Source organism: Vigna angularis, chromosome 1, assembly GCF_016808095.1.
Source record: "Vigna angularis cultivar LongXiaoDou No.4 chromosome 1, ASM1680809v1, whole genome shotgun sequence".
NCBI lineage: Eukaryota > Viridiplantae > Streptophyta > Magnoliopsida > Fabales > Fabaceae > Vigna > Vigna angularis.
The window spans coordinates 32,178,843-32,198,637 of NC_068970.1; the positions used below are offsets into that span (position 1 = coordinate 32,178,843).

The 19,795-nt window shown below is 37.0% G+C and overlaps 2 protein-coding genes across 2 annotated transcripts; both read left to right on the forward strand.

Moving 5' to 3' along the window:
• The first annotated feature begins 12,275 nt into the window (after positions 1 to 12,275).
• On the forward strand, positions 12,276 to 13,641 carry LOC128194741 (uncharacterized). The gene is made up of 5 exons (XM_052870766.1): positions 12,276 to 12,473; positions 12,565 to 12,669; positions 12,755 to 12,919; positions 13,007 to 13,128; positions 13,578 to 13,641. Exons 1-5 carry the CDS (start codon positions 12,276 to 12,278, stop codon positions 13,639 to 13,641), a joined length of 654 nt encoding a protein of 217 aa, XP_052726726.1.
• Positions 13,642 to 15,802: 2,161 nt separating this feature from the next.
• LOC108323758 (inorganic phosphate transporter 2-1, chloroplastic) lies at positions 15,803 to 19,788 on the forward strand. Its single transcript, XM_017556483.2, has 3 exons — positions 15,803 to 16,733; positions 17,704 to 17,895; positions 18,560 to 19,788. The coding sequence occupies exons 1-3, from the start codon at positions 16,038 to 16,040 to the stop codon at positions 19,379 to 19,381; spliced, it is 1,710 nt and encodes a 569-aa protein (XP_017411972.1). The 5' UTR covers positions 15,803 to 16,037; the 3' UTR covers positions 19,382 to 19,788.
• Positions 19,789 to 19,795: the final 7 nt, after the last annotated feature.

Below are 19,795 nucleotides of genomic sequence, written 5' to 3' on the forward strand. Positions count from 1 at the left end.
AGAATGAAAGAATAAACCCAATAAAGGTGAAGAGGTAGCCTGAGCATCCAAGATCCTCCTTCAAAGGGGTGGAAGAGAGAGTGTTTGCCTCGTTTCTGCCAAAGATATCTAACCCTAGGACGTGCAAGTCCTTATATACTATTCTAGAGTTACAAAAGATTACAAAAGCCCAAGCCCAAAAAGTGCCGCTCAGCGGTAAATACCGCTCAGCGGTGACCTCGCTTCACTTTTCTTCCCCTCAGCGGCCAATTTGCCCCTCAGCGGACCTCCCGTGACCTCCTGAGTGCCGCTCAGCGGTAAAATGCCGCTGAGCGGTGCCTTCGACTTCTCTTTTTGCACTCTTTGCTTCCTTTTATGATTCCACTTCTCTCCTTCTTTACTTCTTTCACTAAATTCACCTCAAAACCTGCACAAAAACACTCAAATCAAGCATAAACCTGTCCAGCTCTCTTATTTCTGAAAATATAGATAAAAGCATTGATTTCAAGCTAGTTTCTAAGTCTAAAGGTTGCTTTTAATATCAATTTTAAGCATGAAAATAACAGTTTTTCAACTGTTATCAATGTTACACTTCCATCTGATATGCAACAGTAAAAATATATTTAGTTATGTGAGAACATGAACATCTTCTGGAATTGGAGAATTGTTACTGATTTATAGAACTGCACTTGTAAAAGGATGTCACTCCTCTAAAGTGAGGGAACACTTTTCAGGGTAAAATACAATAATTACTGTTGATTTAAAAATCAGTAGTTAAGATTATAATAAAATGTATACACAAAATTTAAAATTTACCATGAAGTTCTTAGAATTTCAACCATGGCATTTCTCACCAAATTATTTGAAGAAGGTTTTTTCTGAGAATTCAGTAACATTCCCTTTCTGCCTTAATGCTGCCAGTTTGTCAACGTACACCTATGTTTCCCCCAAATCTTGTAATTAAAGATCTAGTTAGTTCTTCCCAAGATTGTAGGCAAGGAACCACTGAGGTTGTTGTAGGAGAGGTCCCTGTACATATTCAAGTCATAAGAGTTAACATAACAGTTTTTTACATAGAAATGAAAGGTTTGAATGTGCCCCTGGTTCTATAAGGTTAAACTGAAATATTATTAGGCAAAAAGGAAAATTAATGGTGCAACAAGGTGATAAAGACTTACACAAGGGTTTGACCTTCGATGTTGCTAAAAGAGTAATGAACTAGACCTAGCTGCACACTATCAACTAAGAGATATGAAGTGACCTAAAACCACTCAAAGACTAAACCACAGTGCTAAGCTCTACAAAACACAGAAACAATGATAAAACTAGGAAAATGATGAACTGAACAACTCTTTTTGAGATTCAGTGATAATTTCTGATTGTTAGCACCTGAAACATGTATGAATGTATCAAATACACTTGTCTCAAGCCTTAGAATCAATAAATATTTGCCAAAAAGAGTGTGCTCATAATCAAACCATTAAAGTAAATGCCTTTTAGCAACTGTATAATGTTTCTTTTTCACATGTTTCAATTCAAATCACAACCTAGCTTTTGTTACAACCCAAACCAATTACAAATGCACAAATTCAAAAATCAGAGTGTTGTTCAACTTTGCAGTAGAAAAAAGGAGCTGTAAATTGAGGTTTTGAGTTGTGAAATTGCACAACAGTGATTATAAGTAAAATTAGAATTTTAGAACAACTTTAAATCATCAAAACAAAGTCTTTTGAGCTATTATTTGGTATATAAATAGTAGATTCCAAAATTTGACCTTATAACAGGTAATAATGTAGCAAATTAAACAACTAGACACCTCATTCTAAGTTGTAATGATTCCAACATGTAGCTATCCATGCAAATGACTGTAGAATGTGTAAATACACTAAACTAAGCTTGAAAACAACAACTAAGCATGATCAAACTCGAACTGGACATTGCAAGGACATTTAACACGGTGAAAACCATCACTTTTTGAGTTAAAATAGAAGTGGAGTAGTGATTTTGAGTTGCAGGCTGTTTATAACTCATTTTAGAGTTTAAAGAGAATTAAAATCATCAAATAAAGTTACCTGCACTTTCATAAAATAAGTAGCTTAATCCAATGGAAACTAAAACAAGGACCCGTTGAGCGTTTTAGTATTGCAACATTTGAATGTGGTTTTGATTTTTAATAATCTGATATATGCAAAGGAATTTTTGTTCGGACTATCTCTTGCATGAGCATTGAGGTCATGAGTTATTCTTCCTTGTAGTGTAATTGCACAAGAGTTGTAACTGGGATAGTTATGTTCCTTCTTTGATAGCCAACCTATTACATTCAAATTATAACCTTCTTTACCGGTTTGGAACTAGAACAATGATAATGTAACCGTAAAGGTTTAAGACTGTATGCCCTTCTGTTGGTATGATTTAGATTCTGAAATCTAATTAGAAATCTTTAAATAAACTGTGAAATATTGTGAGAAACCTTAAAGTTAAAGTTGTTTAGGTTTGGGATGGATATAGGGTGTTTGATGATTAATCTTTTGTTGTTGTTGCGTTTTGGTAATTAAAATTTTCCATTATAACATTTGGGGTTTCAATTAGGAGCACATAACATTTGGAAGCTTCAAACGGAGTGGGTTAAAGTTAGTTGCAAAAGTGTCATTGTTTAAAGGCTACACTCAAGTGTCGAAGACTTCATCATTTCCAAGTAGGTAAATGATGTGTTATTCTATTTGCCTTGCTTTATTTTGCTCCTGATTGATCTGTCTAAAAGCCTATAGCCATAGCCATGCAACAATTTGATAAATAAACATGTTGGCCCCTCCTTTTGGTAAATAAAATTTTATTTGCCTTTTATCTCTCTTTCTGTTTCGCCTTTTGTCTTCTGTCTTGTGTTCTCTGTGTTGCATATTCTTCTAATATATAATCTCCACACCTTGTTCCCCACCCTTCAACCGAAATTCCCTCTTGGAAAGAGACTGTGACAACACCCTTAAAAATTTCTTTCAATACAGGGTAAGACTTAAAATGAGTAACTATAAGGATGAAGTAGAGCACAAGGACAAACCAACATGCATATATGTTGGTTATATATTATCTTGAATCCCCCAAGTAACCAAAGTAGAAGGAGGAACCAAAGTTCTAGTTGTTTTATAGTTTATATATTAACTAAAAAACTTAAAATTCCTTACTAAGGGCTAAAGTAGACCACCTCTTAGGTTAAACTTTATTAACTTTGCTCCAACTGGCAGTGGTTAAGGGCACTCCAACGATTAATTTGGCCTTCAACATGTTAAAAGATATGTCTATTAAAGTCTCCAAAAACTTGGACATCAATTTAGACTTTCATTGTGAAAGTGAACTCTAAAGTCAAAGTTCAACATATGATTTTGGACTTCAATTGTGAAGTCTCAAAATTGAAGTACTTAAAACATAAAAAGTGTTCTAAATAGGTGACAATTTCAAAATTCACCTAATATAATAGCAAAATATCAAAATTTGACAACCTAAAACCTAAAATGAGTACTACTATATTTAAATCCTAACAAGTTTAAACTAGTAGAATGAAGCTAGGAAATTTGTCAAAAGCAAAGAATTACCTAAACTTCAAAGTTTGAGTATGTAGAACCTAATAAAGTCTACTAAGAGGGTGAGAAAGAGGCAATTCACCTAAAGTAGACTAACAATAACTAATGTTAATATCCTAACAAGTCTTAAGTAGTGAAATGACACTAGGAAACTACTCAAAAGCAAACAAGTACCTAAAACTCAAATTTTGAGTAGTTAGAACCTAAAATAGTGAACTAAAAAGGTGAGAAATTGGTTTAAATCGTGTTTGTACTTGTTGTGCTTGTACTTCCATTGTTCCTTAGTGTTTCTTCATCATTTTAATCAGTGAATTTCGTTTGGTTGAGTTGAATTCCAGCTTGCATATTCATTTTTCAGTTTTGTCTAAAGTCATGTGCCTTATGTGCAGTGTTATTTCTGCCATGAAGTGTTGATTATGTTCCAGCCTTTATTTTCTGTGTTTTCTTTGCAAATCTTTGTTTAGATGCATGTGTAGCAATATATCAATCCATAAAAGGCATTGAGGCAATGTGTAGCGTGGATGATATAAGCTAAAGCATTAAAAAAGTTATTCTATTTTTCAAAGTCTGCACATAATTTTCAAATCTGGTGCAATATCCAAAACCTGTTCCAATGCATATTTTGTTGTTCTTAAGATTTGAACACGTTCATTTCATGTTATAAGACATGTCTCAAGTAGTGGCAACTTGTAATAATCCATAAAATGCAAAAAGCATATCTAAGTTGCTTCAAATCCATTAGCAAAGTGTTGTCACATATTTTAATCAATCTTTTCACTGTGATTGATATCCTTGCATGTGTTTTATGTCTTTAAATATGTCGTAGCTAATATTCTCATCGGCTACATCTAGTGAGTTAGGACTTCCATAAGCTTTGTTTGTGCTGTCCAGTTTGATTGTAGTATTTGTTTTCAATTCTGGTGAAAATTTGGTGTAAACAATGCTGCATAATTGGCTACACAGTTGAGTTGCTTGAAATCTGGTTTCAAAACACTGTTACTTTTTTATCCAAGCTTCTACACCGTGCTTGACTTCTTTGTTGTGTCTTAGGCCATTTAACATCTCCCAGCTAACATTTTCCAACTAGAATCTAGTTGCTTAGGACCTTTCTTACATGTTTGTTGATCCATCCACCATTGACTCTGTTATATTTTTAATTCCTGGTGTTGTTTGGCCATTTTTACTGCATAGTTGCCAACTTACAAGGTGATTTTGAGAATTAGTGTGCTTCTGTACTGTTTGACCATTTGTGCAAGTATAATTGGCCATTTCAAACTTGTCTGCACTATTCAATTGGTCAATTTCCAGCTTTGGTGCAACTTCACATTTGAAATACTCACATTTTGTTAAATTTTGGGAAGTGAACCAGTGAATTTCTGATGTGGTTACTTTCTTTGTTTCCTAAGTGATTGTACACATTCCATTTCATCATCTAAACTTGCTGGAAGTCTCAATTGAGCTTTAAACACAGTACCATTCATTTTGGACACTGATTTTTCCATTTTCCAACCAGATTTTATGGTACAACTTTGATTAAAAGTTCTGCATAATTGGCTACAACTGCTTTGAATTGTTGAGTTTGGATGTTTCTGTGATTTGTATATGTTTGCACAAGTTTATTTCACCATTTCAAACTTGTGTGCACTGTTGAAATGGTCATTTACAATCGTATATGCAAAATCACCATCCAAACCATCAATTTTGCTTGAAATTGGAAGTGGATTAGTGATTTTCTGGTGTAGTCTTTTCCTTTGTTGTTTAAGTGTTTCCACACATCCAAATTGATGATATAAACTTGCTTGAGGTCTCAATTAAGCCTTAAACACCCTGCCATTCATTTTTTCCACTGCAAGGACCACTTTAAGTGTCATTTTCTGGTGCAGTTTACTTTTTTTTTCCTGGACCCTGCAAAGGCTACAATGTAAACATGTAATGTACTAAAGGCTATCCTTGGACACTTACAACAATAACAAAAGCCTTATGCCACAAAGTGAGGTTCACTAAATAGATCCCATGATAATAACAGAAGCATATAGTGGTTATAAACCACTTTGTCTGGTTAATTTTCGTCAAACTAAATGTACACCTCAATTTAGGGGAGTCAACTACAAAAAGAAATATAGGTGACATTTTACCAAACAGAATTTTAGAGAATATAAATCCTCTGACTTCTTGGCTGAGATCATCGGTGCGAGGATCCTCCAAAGTCACCCCTGCAACCCACAACAGAATCATTAAGGGAACTAGAAAAGCAACCTATTACTATGATTATAGAAATATTCCTTCACCATTTTATTTGGATGAACAGTGCATGATCAAGACCAAAGAATTTATAAATCTTGAATTAATTAAAATTAGGAAATATTTCTTTCAATTATCTGCTTCAAATATAAAAAATGAAATTTGTCAAGATTATCAAACTTGAAAGACCAAAGCCAAAACAACAGGGGTAGAAGTTGAGAATTAGGACATATTAACCTACAACATGAACCAAAATTACATGCAAAGGAAAGTGAGTTAGAAGAGATAGAAGTTCCAATAAGGAGATTAACTAAAAAAATGACCCAGCTCTACAAATGATAACATTGAAATGATACACAGACATCAAAAGAAGAAATGATGTCTAGTGTCTGTAATAACATTACACTTCTAAAATTATGACCTAAGTCAAAAATGAAAAGGAGAATGAAGCAGGTAAAACTCAATGTCACCTATATTGTAAAAGAAACTTGAGTCTACTGTCAAAATTCAAAACCTTAAGCTTATAAATGAAGATCATAAATAAATCATTTCCTTTTATTTTTAAGCTAAGAACCTGTTGCATTTGATTTGTAAATATGTTTGAATACTTTAAGCATAAAAATAAATAAAACCAAGAAAGGTTTATTAAGTTTTGATAACCACATAGAAGTATTTAACACTCAAGTTCACTATCTTGACTAGGGTCTTCAACTGGCACTATCTTAGAAAGGCCTTTGAACTTGTTTGAACTCTAATTGATTCTGACTAATAAGTTATTCAGACTCTTTGGTAATACTTTCAGCAACTTTCATTCATCAATTTAAACTTGTTTGAACTGTAATTGGGTTCAAAACCAAACTGTATAGCAGATTCACCCTTTTAGTTCCCAATTTCACTCAAAAATGAGGTTTGAATATTCATATTGCCCATAGATGAATATGGCTTTAATTTGAATGTTCTAACAAGTTTAAAACAACAATTAGGACTTGTTTAAACTGCCAAATAGCACAAAATGACTGCTGCACGAAAATTGACACCCAATACAACTTTTTCTTCTTCAAAATGAGTACTAAAAATGCACTAGAATGGTTAAAATTTGCACACTGCACTAAACTAGCCTAAGAAACTTATAGGAAGTTATCCTAACAAGTTTAGAACGGTAAAACGTATCTAATTACAAACTCACTACAAAAACAACCTAAATCTCAATTTGGCTACTTAAACCTAAAATTAGACCTAATGTACACTTAGTTTAACTAATGTGAACATCCTAACATGTCTAGAGTAGTGAAATGGACCTAGTAAACTATTCAAAAGCAAAGAATTCCATAAACCACAAATTATAGTATATATCCATGCTTTTATTATAGATATTTGATTGCATAAATTATGTTGATGTCTATATTGTATGTTCATGTATATTGTCTTTCATTTATTAGGCTACAACTTGATTAAGTTAAGTAGTCATTTAAAATCCTATGGTACTACACACATTCTCAATGCAATTAGAAGGGTAAAAATACTGTAAACACTTAGAACCTACAAAATATATGGAAGTACTCTAGACAAGAGAACTTCAGTAGTAATAAGTTGTCTCCTCCAACTTTAATAGACATCCCCTTAGAATATCTAAGGCATTTCAATACTGAGGACTTCTCTTTGCATGCCCTTATTGAATGCCTATGACAATAGTGTTCAAATTGCCTTCCATGTTCGACTTGAGTAGTAATAGGTTTATTACTTATGTCACATGGAGTGTTGCTGTTTTGGCTTAGTTTTGATTTGTTTGGCTTGTCACAGAACATGGCCCATTTTCACAACCATCGTGGATGGATGTACGACCGTTGTTATAGTGGAAGGAGAGGTTTGAAGGAATCTTTTGTCATCGGAGTTGAAGAGTTCGTGGAGACGGCCCGACGATATCAATATTATGCCCTTGATGGAGGGATCCGATGTCCATGCATCAAGTGCGAATGTACAAGGATTTTGAAAGATGAATTCGTCAAAGTTCACCTTTACCAAAAAGGGTTCATGCCTAATTACACGGTCTGGACATTTCATGGTGAAGAAATTCCTTCGACCTCCACTGCAGCTGAAAAACGGCTTGCATCAGGTTCGAATACTGTTGTACATACATGTGAGATAGATCAATTTGCCTACATGCAAGAGATGGTCGACAATGCTCTTCATCACCATGCTGAAGAAGCACACGATAGTCATGATGAAGAGCCTCCAAATGAAACGACGCAGAGGTTTTACAATTTACTGACAGAGGCAAATCTACCTGTATTTGAAGGTTCATCTGAGTCAAAATTGTTAGTGTGCATTAGACTCATGGCTGGGAAATCTAATTGGAACGTTCCCATTCAAGCAGTGGACTTCTATACAAAATTGATGTTAGATTTGACACCACCAAACAATTTCATGCCGAAGAACTATTACCAAGCCAAAAAATGTGTTTCAAAGTTGGGATTGGATGTGAAGAAGATTGATTGTTGTGTTAATGGATGTATGTTATTCTATGACAATGACAGTGGCAAAAATGATGCATTGTTGGTGGAATGCAAGTTTTGTGGCTCACCTCGATATCAGACAATGCATGCTGGACGGAGGCAAAAAAAACCAATTTCATTAAAGTCGATGTTCTACTTACCTATAATTCCAAGATTACAAAGATTGTTTACTTCAATGCAAACAGCAGAACACATGACATGGCATGATGGTAACAAAACTCCGGGACTTTTGCGTCATCCTTCTGATGGTGAAGCTTGGAAGCACTTCAATCGTAAACATCCATCCTTTGCTAGTGAACCGCGTAACGTCAGACTTGGTCTATGCTCTGATGGGTTTACCCCGTACATTCAGGCGTCTGCATCACCGTATTCATGTTGGCCCGTGATAGTTACCCCATACAACCTACCACCTGAGATGTGCATGACAAAGCCTTACATGTTTTTATCGTGTATAATACCAGGTCCATCTAATCCCAAATCATTGATTGATGTTTACTTGGAGCCTTTGATTGATGATTTGAAGAAGTTGTGGAATGGTGTTTGGACGTATGACGTTTCAAGGAGGCAAAATTTCCTTATGAGGGCAGCCTTGATGTGGACTATTAATGACTTCCCAGCGTACGGCATGTTATCTGGTTGGAGCACACATGGTCGATTAGCTTGTCCACATTGCATGGAACATACAAAGTCATTCCAATTGAGTCATGGCCGGAAAAGTAGTTGGTTTGACTGCCATCGACGGTTCTTGCCCATTGATCACCCCTTTAGAAGAAACAAAAAGGCATTTCGCAAAGGACAAGTTGAAACGGATATGCCCCCGCCAAAGTTGACTGGATCACACGTGTGGAGAAGAGTGAAAGACTATCCAAAAGTGACTGAATCTGGTCCGAATAGGCTAGAAGGGTTTGGGGAATGGCATAATTGGACTAAAAGAAGCATATTCTGGGAACTTCCCTATTGGAAGGACAACTTGCTAAGACACAACATCGATGTCATGCACACAGAAAAAAATTTCTTTGACAATGTCTTCAACACAGTTATGAATGTTAAAGGTAAGACAAAAGATAATGAGAAAGCAAGAAAAGATTTACCTTTGTATTGTGGACGAAAAGACTTAGAGTTGAAGGCACAAGGTAACGGCCGATTATTTAAACCAAAAGCAAATTACACCATGTCAAAAGACGAGACAAGAATAGTGTGTGGATGGATCAAGGAGCTTAGAATGCCAGATGGATATGCTTCTAACTTGTCCAGATGTGCCAATGTTCAGAACGGTACTATTCAAGGGTTGAAGAGTCATGATTGTCATGTATTCATGGAGACTTTCATCCCTCTTGCGTTCAGTTGTTTGCCAATGCACGTGTTAAATCCACTGATAGAAATCAGTAACTTCTTTAAAGATTTGTGTTGCACGACACTAAAGGAAGATTCCCTTAAAAAGATGGATGAAAATATCCCGATTATTCTCTGCAAATTGGAAAGAATATTCCCTCCTGCATTCTTTGATTCAATGGAGCACATTCCAATTCATCTTGCATATGAAGCTTGGCTTGGGGGACCCGTGCAGTACAGGTGGATGTATCCCTTTGAAAGGTTTATGGGAGAATCCAAACGCTCAGTTAAAAATAAAGCTAGAGTGGAAGGCTCAATTTGTGCAGCTTACTTGCACAGAGAGACAACTTATTTTTGTTCACATTACTTCAAGAACTTCATGTTGTCCCCCACTCATGTCAGAAATGAAATGCAATGGCAAGTTGAACCATGTGAAGGTGCATTATCAGTTTTCCGACAATCAGGCCGTCACGCAGGGAAAGAATTCACTCATTGGTTAACTGATGCTGAATTCAACTCTGCTCATGTCCATGTCTTGATCAATTGCAGTGAAGTAAAGTCGTACCTTGAGTATGTCATCATCCATCTCTAATCTATCAAACGGTTTAATTGTTATACACTAATGAATTTCATTTGTACCAGCTCATTTGTTGTGGCTGAGCAAGTCGTAGAAGGAAATACTTCTGCTAGAATACACTCAGAGTTTCCCCATTGGTTTAGAAATCAGGTCCGTAGTTTTCCCTACGTTTAGAGAAAGGTTAATTTGACTATTGCTTTTATAATTTTGTTAGTACCTTTGTAGGTTTTTAATCAGGCATTAACTCCCACGGTTCAAGAGTTAAGACATCTCTCCAATTGGCCAATGAGATGTGTCAAAGAATGGCACACTTACTTCATCAATGGTTACAAATTCCATACACATGAATGGTCTAAAGGAAAGAAAACATCAAATTGTGGTGTGTATGTCAAGGGCCTAACAGAGGGGTCTTATGATGATTTCTACGGCATCATTCATAAAATATATGAGTTAGAGTACAACAGCACTACTTCTCCAAACAGGGTGGTACTTTTTTATTGTGAATGGTTTGATCATTCTAGAGCTGGTACTAGAGTCGATCCACGCTTTAATATTGTCGAACTGAACCAGAGATTAAGATATGGGCCTTTTGATCCTTTCATTCTACCATGTAATGTCAGACAGGTTTATTATGTGCCATATCCACCATTTCGCAATATTGACAAGCGTGGTTGGGCCGTAGCAATACAAACGAAGCCTAGAGGTCGCATAGACTCAAATGAAGTTGAGGAAGATGTAGCCTACCAACTTGACCAAATGTCACAATCACAAGAAATTATCGAAGTTGAACGTATAACCGCATTGGTCGACCCTGATGGTGATGGAGATGAATTAGAAGCAACAATACAAGGTGATGAAGAACAAGAGGAAGAAGAAGAAGAAGAAGAAGAAGAAGAAGAAGAAGAAGAACAAGAAGAAGAAGATGATGATGATGATGACGATGAAGAAGAAGAACAAGAAGAAGAAGACGATGCTGAAGATGAAGATGAAGATGATGATGATGATGATGATGACGATGATTGAATGTTGAACATCTATTGTAGCAAATTGGACTATCATTTCATTACCATTATCTAAAATACCATCTTTAAGTTGTATGCAATTACTTATACATTGACTTTGAAAACAATTCAATTATTTATATTTTTTCGCTTTATTTGTAACCATTTGAATGCAGTAATGACAGGACAAGGTTCAGAGCGTCCTGATAAAGGAAAAGGGGTAGCAAGGCCTACAAAGAGGCAACGGCAGGCACCAAAGTATGTACTTAGGGTGCCTGCTAGACTACCTACCCCTGCTCCCGGTAGTTCATTATCTGTGGGGCCTCCTCCTACCCCTAGTATACAGACTCCTACACCAGCAGTAGACCCTACTCCTCCTCCTGCAGTACACCCTTCTACTACCACTGCAGTAGATCCTTCTCCTCCTCCTACAGCACACCCTTCTACAACCCCTGCAGCACACCCTTCTACAACCCCTGCAGCAGACCCTCTTCCTCCTCCTATTATTGCCACCCCCACTCCTCCCCCTATTGTTATTACCCCCACTCCTCTCCCTGACCCTACTTCTATACCTTCCTCATTTTCTGTACCTCCTTCTGAGACTGTCACACCACTTGGTGATCCAGATTCAAGTGGTGATGCTGAAGATCTTGACCCGCCCCTCCATGATCGACCATGGATTGAGCCCTATGGTAAAGGGTAAGTTTATAATCTGTTGCACTCATTTGATGTTTAAACCATATTGTAATTGAAATGAGTTTTGTTATTCAGGTTTATTCCATCTAGGGTTGCTTCCCAGGCCATCACACGTTCAATAAAGCAACAGTTTTTAACTCCATGGCCTACTTGGGGAGCAATACCTCATGACGACAGAAAGCCATTCTGGCAGCGCTTTCAGGTGAGCAATCTATTACACTAATGTCTGTCTTATTTTAGTATGTTTTGTAATCAATGTTTGTTCTCTTTAATGTTACAGATGAAGGTGCAATGGAAACCTGAGCATGAAAGTCAGATACACAGAAATTTCCACATGAAAGCATCTCATCGGCTGTCAGAGATGTTTAGGGATGCCCGCAATGCAGGACAACGCCCTAACTGGCTGGGTGAACACATTTGGAACTCTTTACTGGCCCATTGGAATACAGTAGAGTTCCGTAATAAGTGTGCCAAAGCCCAGCGGAATAGAGCGTCTGAAAGGGGTGGCACCCTGCATACTGGTGGGTCGATCACCATTCATGAGCATGCCATTCGTATGGTATAATCTCATTACATAACTTTTTCTTTCATACATAAGTTATGTATATTCTATTTCATATGTACGCTTGTAATTCTTAATTATGTTACAGGCACAGGCTCTAGGACGGGCGGTCCATGTTGATGAGGTCTTTGCACAGACTCATGTTCGGAAGGGAACTAATCAATTTGTTGATGAAAGATCTCGGAAGACTCATGTAAGCAAATAACACTATTACTATTACTAATTGTTCATTTATGTTATACTATCGTTCCCTGACATTGCTTTTAATGTTTTAACAGGAAGACTTTTCTACGAGACTTTCACAGGTTAGATCTGAACATGAGTCAGCTCCTACACCGGATGATGCCAGTAATGCAGATGATGACATCCGTAGGACACAGTGCTGGATCGACATCGTTGGTGGGAAGAAAAAGGGACGAGTGTATGGTGCGGGACAGCTTGCTGCAAACTATACAGCATCTAGAGGAGGTACTCTGAAGCACCAGCCTTCTTCCACCAGTACTCCTGACGAGGTTCTTCAACTCAGGCAGGAACTCCATCAACGTGACCAGGAGATCACTGATCTCATAGCAGAGTTTACAAATTTTAAGGCCATGGTCATGAGAGTCTTGCCTCAAACCTCACAGGACGAACAAAATATCCCTCCCACCCAGTCACGACCCTCCTCATCACCTGCTGCCACTCAGCAGCCCACATCAGTCCAACCCTCATCAGTCCAACCCACACCAGTCCAGCCATCAATAGAGGAGCAGGATGATGAAGATCATTCTGATGATAGTTATGTACATTATTAGTTTCATTTTCTTCTTACTTTGTTAGACAAACATTTAGATATTAGAACATTTTAGACTTGATATCATTTCAGTGTTAGTTAGATCTACTTCCAGACTTTGGATGTTAGAACATCCTTTTGTTACATTGTTTTATATTTGAACTATAATTACATAATCTATACATTAATGGATGTTCTATGGATTAATTGATGTTCAATGGATATTGATAATTGATTGCATCTGCATCTTTGAGATGCACATTATGCATGTTTGTATGTGCTTGAAAACTGATATGCAGGTCTGTTTGTAATTGAAATTTGATATACAGGTGTGGGTTGCAAAGAAAAACCATTTCTCTGAAACCTGCTCCGCATTTTACCGAAGGCTTTTGATGTGCATTACCGAAGGCTTCTACCCTTCGGTAAATACCCTCGAATGGCCATTACCGAGGGCTTCTGTCCTTCGGTAATTACCGAGGGCTTCTGCCCTTCGGAAATTACCGAGGGCTTTTACCCTTCGGTAAGTACCGAGGGCTTTTGGCCCTCGGTAATTACCGAAGGCTTTTGGCTCTCGGTAATTACCGAAGGGCAGAAGCCCTCGGTAATTGTTAGCGACAACAGATTTACCGAAGGATTTTTGGCCGTCGATAAGCCTTCGGTAAACACCCATTATCGACGGCCTTTGGCATTTTCCGAGGGCTTCTGGCCTTCGGTAATACCCTACTTTTTTGTAGTGAAACCTCACAATTTGCTTAAAGTACTTTATTTGGTAAATTATATTTGATTTTCCACAAGCAAGCATATAGACATGTATTAAAAAATATTTGATTTTATGCTCAAAGTACGTTTTATGATGAATTTGTTTCATCCAAAATCTCAACTTCAATAAATTATTTCTTCATAAATGTTGAAAAGAAACATAACAAACTATAAAAAATAATATTAAATAACATTTATAGTTGTAACTACAAATAAGTCTACGTTTCCTGATGTTGTTTCATATATTTAAGACTCAAACAAATTATTTTTTCTAAATTTAAATATTAGCTCACTTAAATACCCTAACAAAACGATGTATCATCTAAGTGCTTATCATTTATCATCTAATCATACTATAATGTTTAACATTATGTCTATATTTCATTTCAAACAATAAAATATATCTATTTATATTTTACTCTTCAAAATATGGAATTTAACCACATTTAGTCTAACTTCAACCAAAAGAAATTTGTAATCAATTACTTAATACAATATTTGCAAACTCATACACATAACAATTTACAACGTGAATTTCTTTTATACAGTAGCCATCAAGAACTAGTTGAGAATGGTATTCAAATAGGAAAATATCTCTTTAACAACTTTTTTATAATAAAATATGTGATAATTTGTGATTAGTCTTTTTCAAATATACGGACCAATAAAATAGTGACAAATAATCTGTTATTAAAAAATTGTTAAAATATAATGATCCATTCAAATATATCAAAGTTATCTTTCGTTATTTAGACATCAATTGCCATATCCCCCCTCAAAGCTCTTTCCTCCTTTACCAAAGCAAGTATAAGACAACGCACTTCATTCTGTGCACCACACCTTTTTTTTTCCTTTTTTTCTTAAATTGTACGTCCAACCTTTTTAAAGCAAATTTGTAAATAAATTTTTATTCAAAATTCAACATAAAATCCTAAATTTCTGTGGTAGTTGTGCGGTGTCTACAAATGTGAAACAACAAGTTGTTAACCAAAGACAAAGATCTTCAGAAGGCACATGATAACAATATATCATGCTACATTAAAATAATGTATTGATTATGTTTTTTTCGAAAGCAATTCACACAATAGTTTAATGTTACTAAAATATTAATCACCCCATTTTTTATACTTTGAAAAGTATATCAAAATTATTACTGAGAAAATAGAGCTGGAGATATCTCATCCTTGGTATAGTATAAGTTTTATATTTAAAAATAAATAAAATCTCACGTGTTACTGAAGTATTTATTGATGATACTTCTTTTTCTCACTAAAAATAGTATAAATTTCTTATATTTATGCAAAATAAAAATAACTTCCGACAATAACTACTATTTGTACCTTAATCTTATACTCTCTGTTTCACGATTGAAGCTCGTGTCACATTTATTACAACAACTTCTTCTAACAAAGCAGCACGTGAAGAAATGGGGAAGCAAACAAAGGAGGAAGCTAATTATTGGTATTGTACTTTACAGGGGTAAAAAAGAGGGGAAATGTGGTTAAAAAGTTACAGAAGGAAAGTTGCAACTGTTTCGAGGCTCCTAATAACTGAATTAGTATCTTGAATGCAATGGAATATTGGAGAATCTTACTAAATTGACCATTCATTATCTACATATTTGAAGCAATAGTGTTGTTTTGTGGAACATTTGAAGTGGTTAGAAGCCAATCTGTACACGTGTAACACGTTGAGACAGCACATGTAGAAGAGTGTGTTTGGTTGAAGATAATGGAGTGAGGGAATTTGTCTTCGTATTTTGAACCATAAGTTTTCTGACAAATAGTTGGTGGCTAGAGATATATGTTTGGAAAGAACGCAGAGAATGAGCTATCACCACTCATTCCCCTCCACCAAAAAACCAACCTTCCAAACGCACCCTCACTTCGCTATGCTCTCTGCCACATTCCCCTCCCCTGTCCTCACCCACCACCACCATCACCACCACAACCTTAATCTCAACGAATAATCAAACACAAATTCCAAGCTCACACACACTTTTCTACATCATTCTTCGTTCCTCAATTAACATGAATCCCTCCTGTCGCTTCGCTTCGGCTAAACACACTCCCTTCCTTCGTAACTCTCACGCCACCTCCCCTCTCTTCCTCCGACACTCCCACCGCGTCAACACTCTCCTTCCCTCCCCGCCGCCACCGCCGATACCACTAAAACCTTCCTCGCTCAGCATTCTCAGGTTCAGGCACTTCAGCGCCGCCAAGCGCTTTGCCACGCTGTCTTCTTTCGCCGAAGGGGAGGCGGAGGGGCGGAAGGAGGGAGTGCGAGCGACGAACGGCGATGAGGTGGATGGGCTTGCAAAGGCCTTTGACATATCCTCGGGAACCGCGTCTGCCATATCGATATGCATGGCTTTGGCGGTGCTGAGCTTCCCGCTGATGATGAAGTCGCTGGGGCCGGGGCTGGCGGTGAAGACGAGGGTGCTGTCGTACGCAACGTTGCTGTTCGGGTTTTACATGGCGTGGAACATTGGCGCCAACGACGTGGCGAACGCGATGGGGACCTCGGTGGGGTCGGGGGCGCTGACGTTGAGGCAGGCGGTGCTGACGGCGGCGGTGTTGGAGTTTTCGGGGGCGCTGTTGATGGGGTCGCACGTGACAAACACTATGCAGAAAGGGATTCTGTTGGCCAATGTGTTCAATGGGAAAGATACTCTGCTCTTCGCTGGCTTGCTCTCTTCTCTGGCTGCTGCTGGCACTTGGTTGCAGGTAAAAGAAGCAATAAAAAACAAAAACAAAACCACCACTCTCTTTCATAATCTTCTCATTCAAAACGCAAAATGAAATTGAAACATAATGTCCTCATTGAAAATCCTCTCCCTCAACAACTATGCATGGTATTGCTCATAAGATCAGGTAGAATCAAATGACAACAGAGGTATTAAACTATTGTCGTTGTTATAGTTACTCAACTTATAGACAAATGCGCGCGTAATTGCGGTTATAGATTGAAGTTTAAAACCTTCTGATTAGAAGAAATATTTAATTTAATCGGAATGCACTCTAAGCTTCTTGGCTATTTTATACCGTGTTTCAAGATTGTCACGTTTAATTTTAACGGAGTAACCAAATTTAGTAAACTTTCAAATAAATCTTTTAAGGTGTAATTTGGTAATTATGTTAGTTCAAAAGATTATGTGACCTAAGTTATATGATTAACAAAAAAAAGTAAAATAATGAATTTGTTATAAATGAAAAATGTTTTATACTATTTTTAGTGGATTTGGGATTCATGTACACTTACCTCTTGTCCAATCACCTTAATCTTTGTTTATGCGGTAATTATAATCAATCTTTATCGATACCTATATCAATTGTTTAATTATGTCTAATATGTATTTGAATTCCTAAAATATTAAGGGTTATGACCCTTTGTTTGGAGTCATCAGGGCTCGTACCCTTTGTTTCTTTACAGATTAGACTTTGAAGCAACAGGTGTTAGATGCTCATTGCTTACTATAAGTAACGAGGGGATAAATTCTTTTGCACTCGTAAAATTTTGTTGTCAACAATTACTTTTGAAGAAATTTATCCAACCGGAACATAGTACTACCAATCTGAACCTGGGCTTTGAACATATTGCTTTGTTCAAGAGATAAATTAAGAGTAATGTTTTGTTTATATATATTCCAACAATCCAATGAAATTGAACATCTATTTATTGTTTTGCTCTATGCAGTTTGCATCATATTATGGTTGGCCAGTATCTACTACACATTGTATAGTAGGAGCAATGGTGGGGTTTGGTTTAGTATATGGAGGTGCTGGAGCTGTTTTCTGGGGTTCACTGGCAAGGGTGATCTCTTCGTGGGTGGTGTCACCACTGATGGGAGCAGCTGTATCATTTCTTGTCTACAAGTGCATCCGAAGGGTAAACTCTTGAATCCAACATGCTGTCTTCAGGGTTCTAACGTTTTCCTATTCGATTTCAATGGCAGACTAGGAAAAAGTAATCAAATTTCAAAAGAAAGGTTATTTCGGTTCAAAATTATTTGATTTTAATGTATATGCACTCTGATTGGAAAAAAGTTTAAACTGTATGTGACATCTCATAGTTTAACGAGTTTAATGACATCAACTGTCAAACGCCTTACTGGTGTGTTGGATGGAGAGGATGAAACTAATACGGATTTGGTAGGAAAGACAGAAAAGAAAAATAATTTTAAATTTACTATACTATTTCTCACTGATTTTTACTCATCTTAGTCTCTCCATATAACTTTTCTATTTTTCTACAACCAAACACTTTTACCTTCATTTTATTTCTTGCCTATTTTCAGTCTTCCATTTTATTCTCACTTAACTTATTTCTCTATTCTCCGGCAAAGATGACTGGAGCAGTGTAAAAATTGTCTATATATGTGAGGAGTACATCAAAATTAAACTAAAATATCTTGTGCTGAAGATTTATTATTGACACTATTTGGATTCATTTTCGAAACTTGTTTGGCTTGAAAAAAATTATAACTTCAAAATTTAACGTTGTCAATCAGAAAATATGCTGAATTCCTGCTCTTAATCTTTCCCCCGTTCAGTTTGTATACAGTGCACCTAACCCCGGACTAGCAGCCGCTGCCGCCGCACCAATTGCTGTATTTCTGGGTGTTACTGGGATTTCATTTGTTGCGTTTCCCCTTAGCAAGAGTTTTCCTTTAGCTTTGGCACAAGCTTTAGTCTGTGGAACTGTTGGTGCTTTTCTGGTTGACAGAATCATCAGAAAGCAGCTGGGCCATCTTCTTCTCAAGGCAAATACTCCAAAGCCTGAGCCAAAAGAAGAAACTGTCCACCACAATATAGGATTCCTGGATGATGTTGCAGGCCCAAAGGGTGCTCAATTGGAAATAGTTTATGGAGTCTTTGGTTACATGCAAGTCCTTTCAGCATGTTTCATGTCATTTGCTCACGGTGGAAATGATGTCTCCAACGCCATAGGCCCACTGGCAGGTGCACTGGCTATCCTTCAAGGTGGTGCCATGGGAACTGAGATTGTCATTCCAACTGATGTTCTCGCTTGGGGAGGATTTGGAATAGTTGCAGGGCTAATGATGTGGGGTTACAGAGTGATAGCTACAATAGGAAAGAAAATTACAGAACTTACTCCAACCAGAGGATTTGCAGCTGAGTTTGCTGCTGCCTCTGTGGTTCTGTTTGCTTCAAAACTGGGGCTACCCATCTCTGGAACCCATACTCTAGTAGGGGCAGTAATGGGTGTTGGATTTGCAAGGGGATTAAACAGTGTTAGAGCAGAAACTGTGAAGGAGATTGTGGCTTCATGGATAGTCACTATTCCAGTTGGTGCTGTTCTCGCAGTCATCTACACTTGGATCTTGACTAGGATTTTGTCCTATGTTTTATGAGGGTGCATTCCGAGATATGAAAGCTTATATAGGTGGTTAATTCAACTTACTGTTACCATCTTTCAAAGCATTGTTTTGTGCAATACAAATTGGAGAAGAGGGGATTGGTGTGGCTGCACACGCATCGTGGATGGAAGATTCTTAACTCAGTTGGCAAGGGATGAATCTTTTATGTTCGGATGTCAAAACTGTGATTACTATGTTCATTTAATCTCGGATGGAAATTTAATAAGAAGGAAAATGAGTGGAGCATTCCTCAGCTCCAGCATTTTTAGACTTTTACTTTTATCACGCTAAGGTATTGTTTTTAATAAGCTTCCTTGTTGTGTTTACAGGTTACGGATTCGGCGATATTGGTCTGTATTTAGTGAATTCATTTAACCTTTTTGCCCCATCTCTGCTTAAAATCCACTC

Bases quoted from the DNA above. Each gene is read 5' to 3' on its own strand.
- LOC128194741 (XM_052870766.1), top strand. From the start codon at position 12,276: ATGTTTAGGGATGCCCGCAATGCAGGACAACGCCCTAACTGGCTGGGT. The intron at 12,474-12,564 runs GTATAATCTCAT...ATTATGTTACAG, and splicing joins ATGAGCATGCCATTCGTATG to GCACAGGCTCTAGGACGGGC. The intron at 13,129-13,577 runs GTCACGACCCTC...TTTGATATACAG, and splicing joins CAAAATATCCCTCCCACCCA to GTGTGGGTTGCAAAGAAAAA.
- LOC108323758 (XM_017556483.2), top strand. From the start codon at position 16,038: ATGAATCCCTCCTGTCGCTTCGCTTCGGCTAAACACACTCCCTTCCTT. The intron at 16,734-17,703 runs GTAAAAGAAGCA...TGCTCTATGCAG, and splicing joins CTGCTGGCACTTGGTTGCAG to TTTGCATCATATTATGGTTG. The intron at 17,896-18,559 runs GTAAACTCTTGA...TCCCCCGTTCAG, and splicing joins TCTACAAGTGCATCCGAAGG to TTTGTATACAGTGCACCTAA.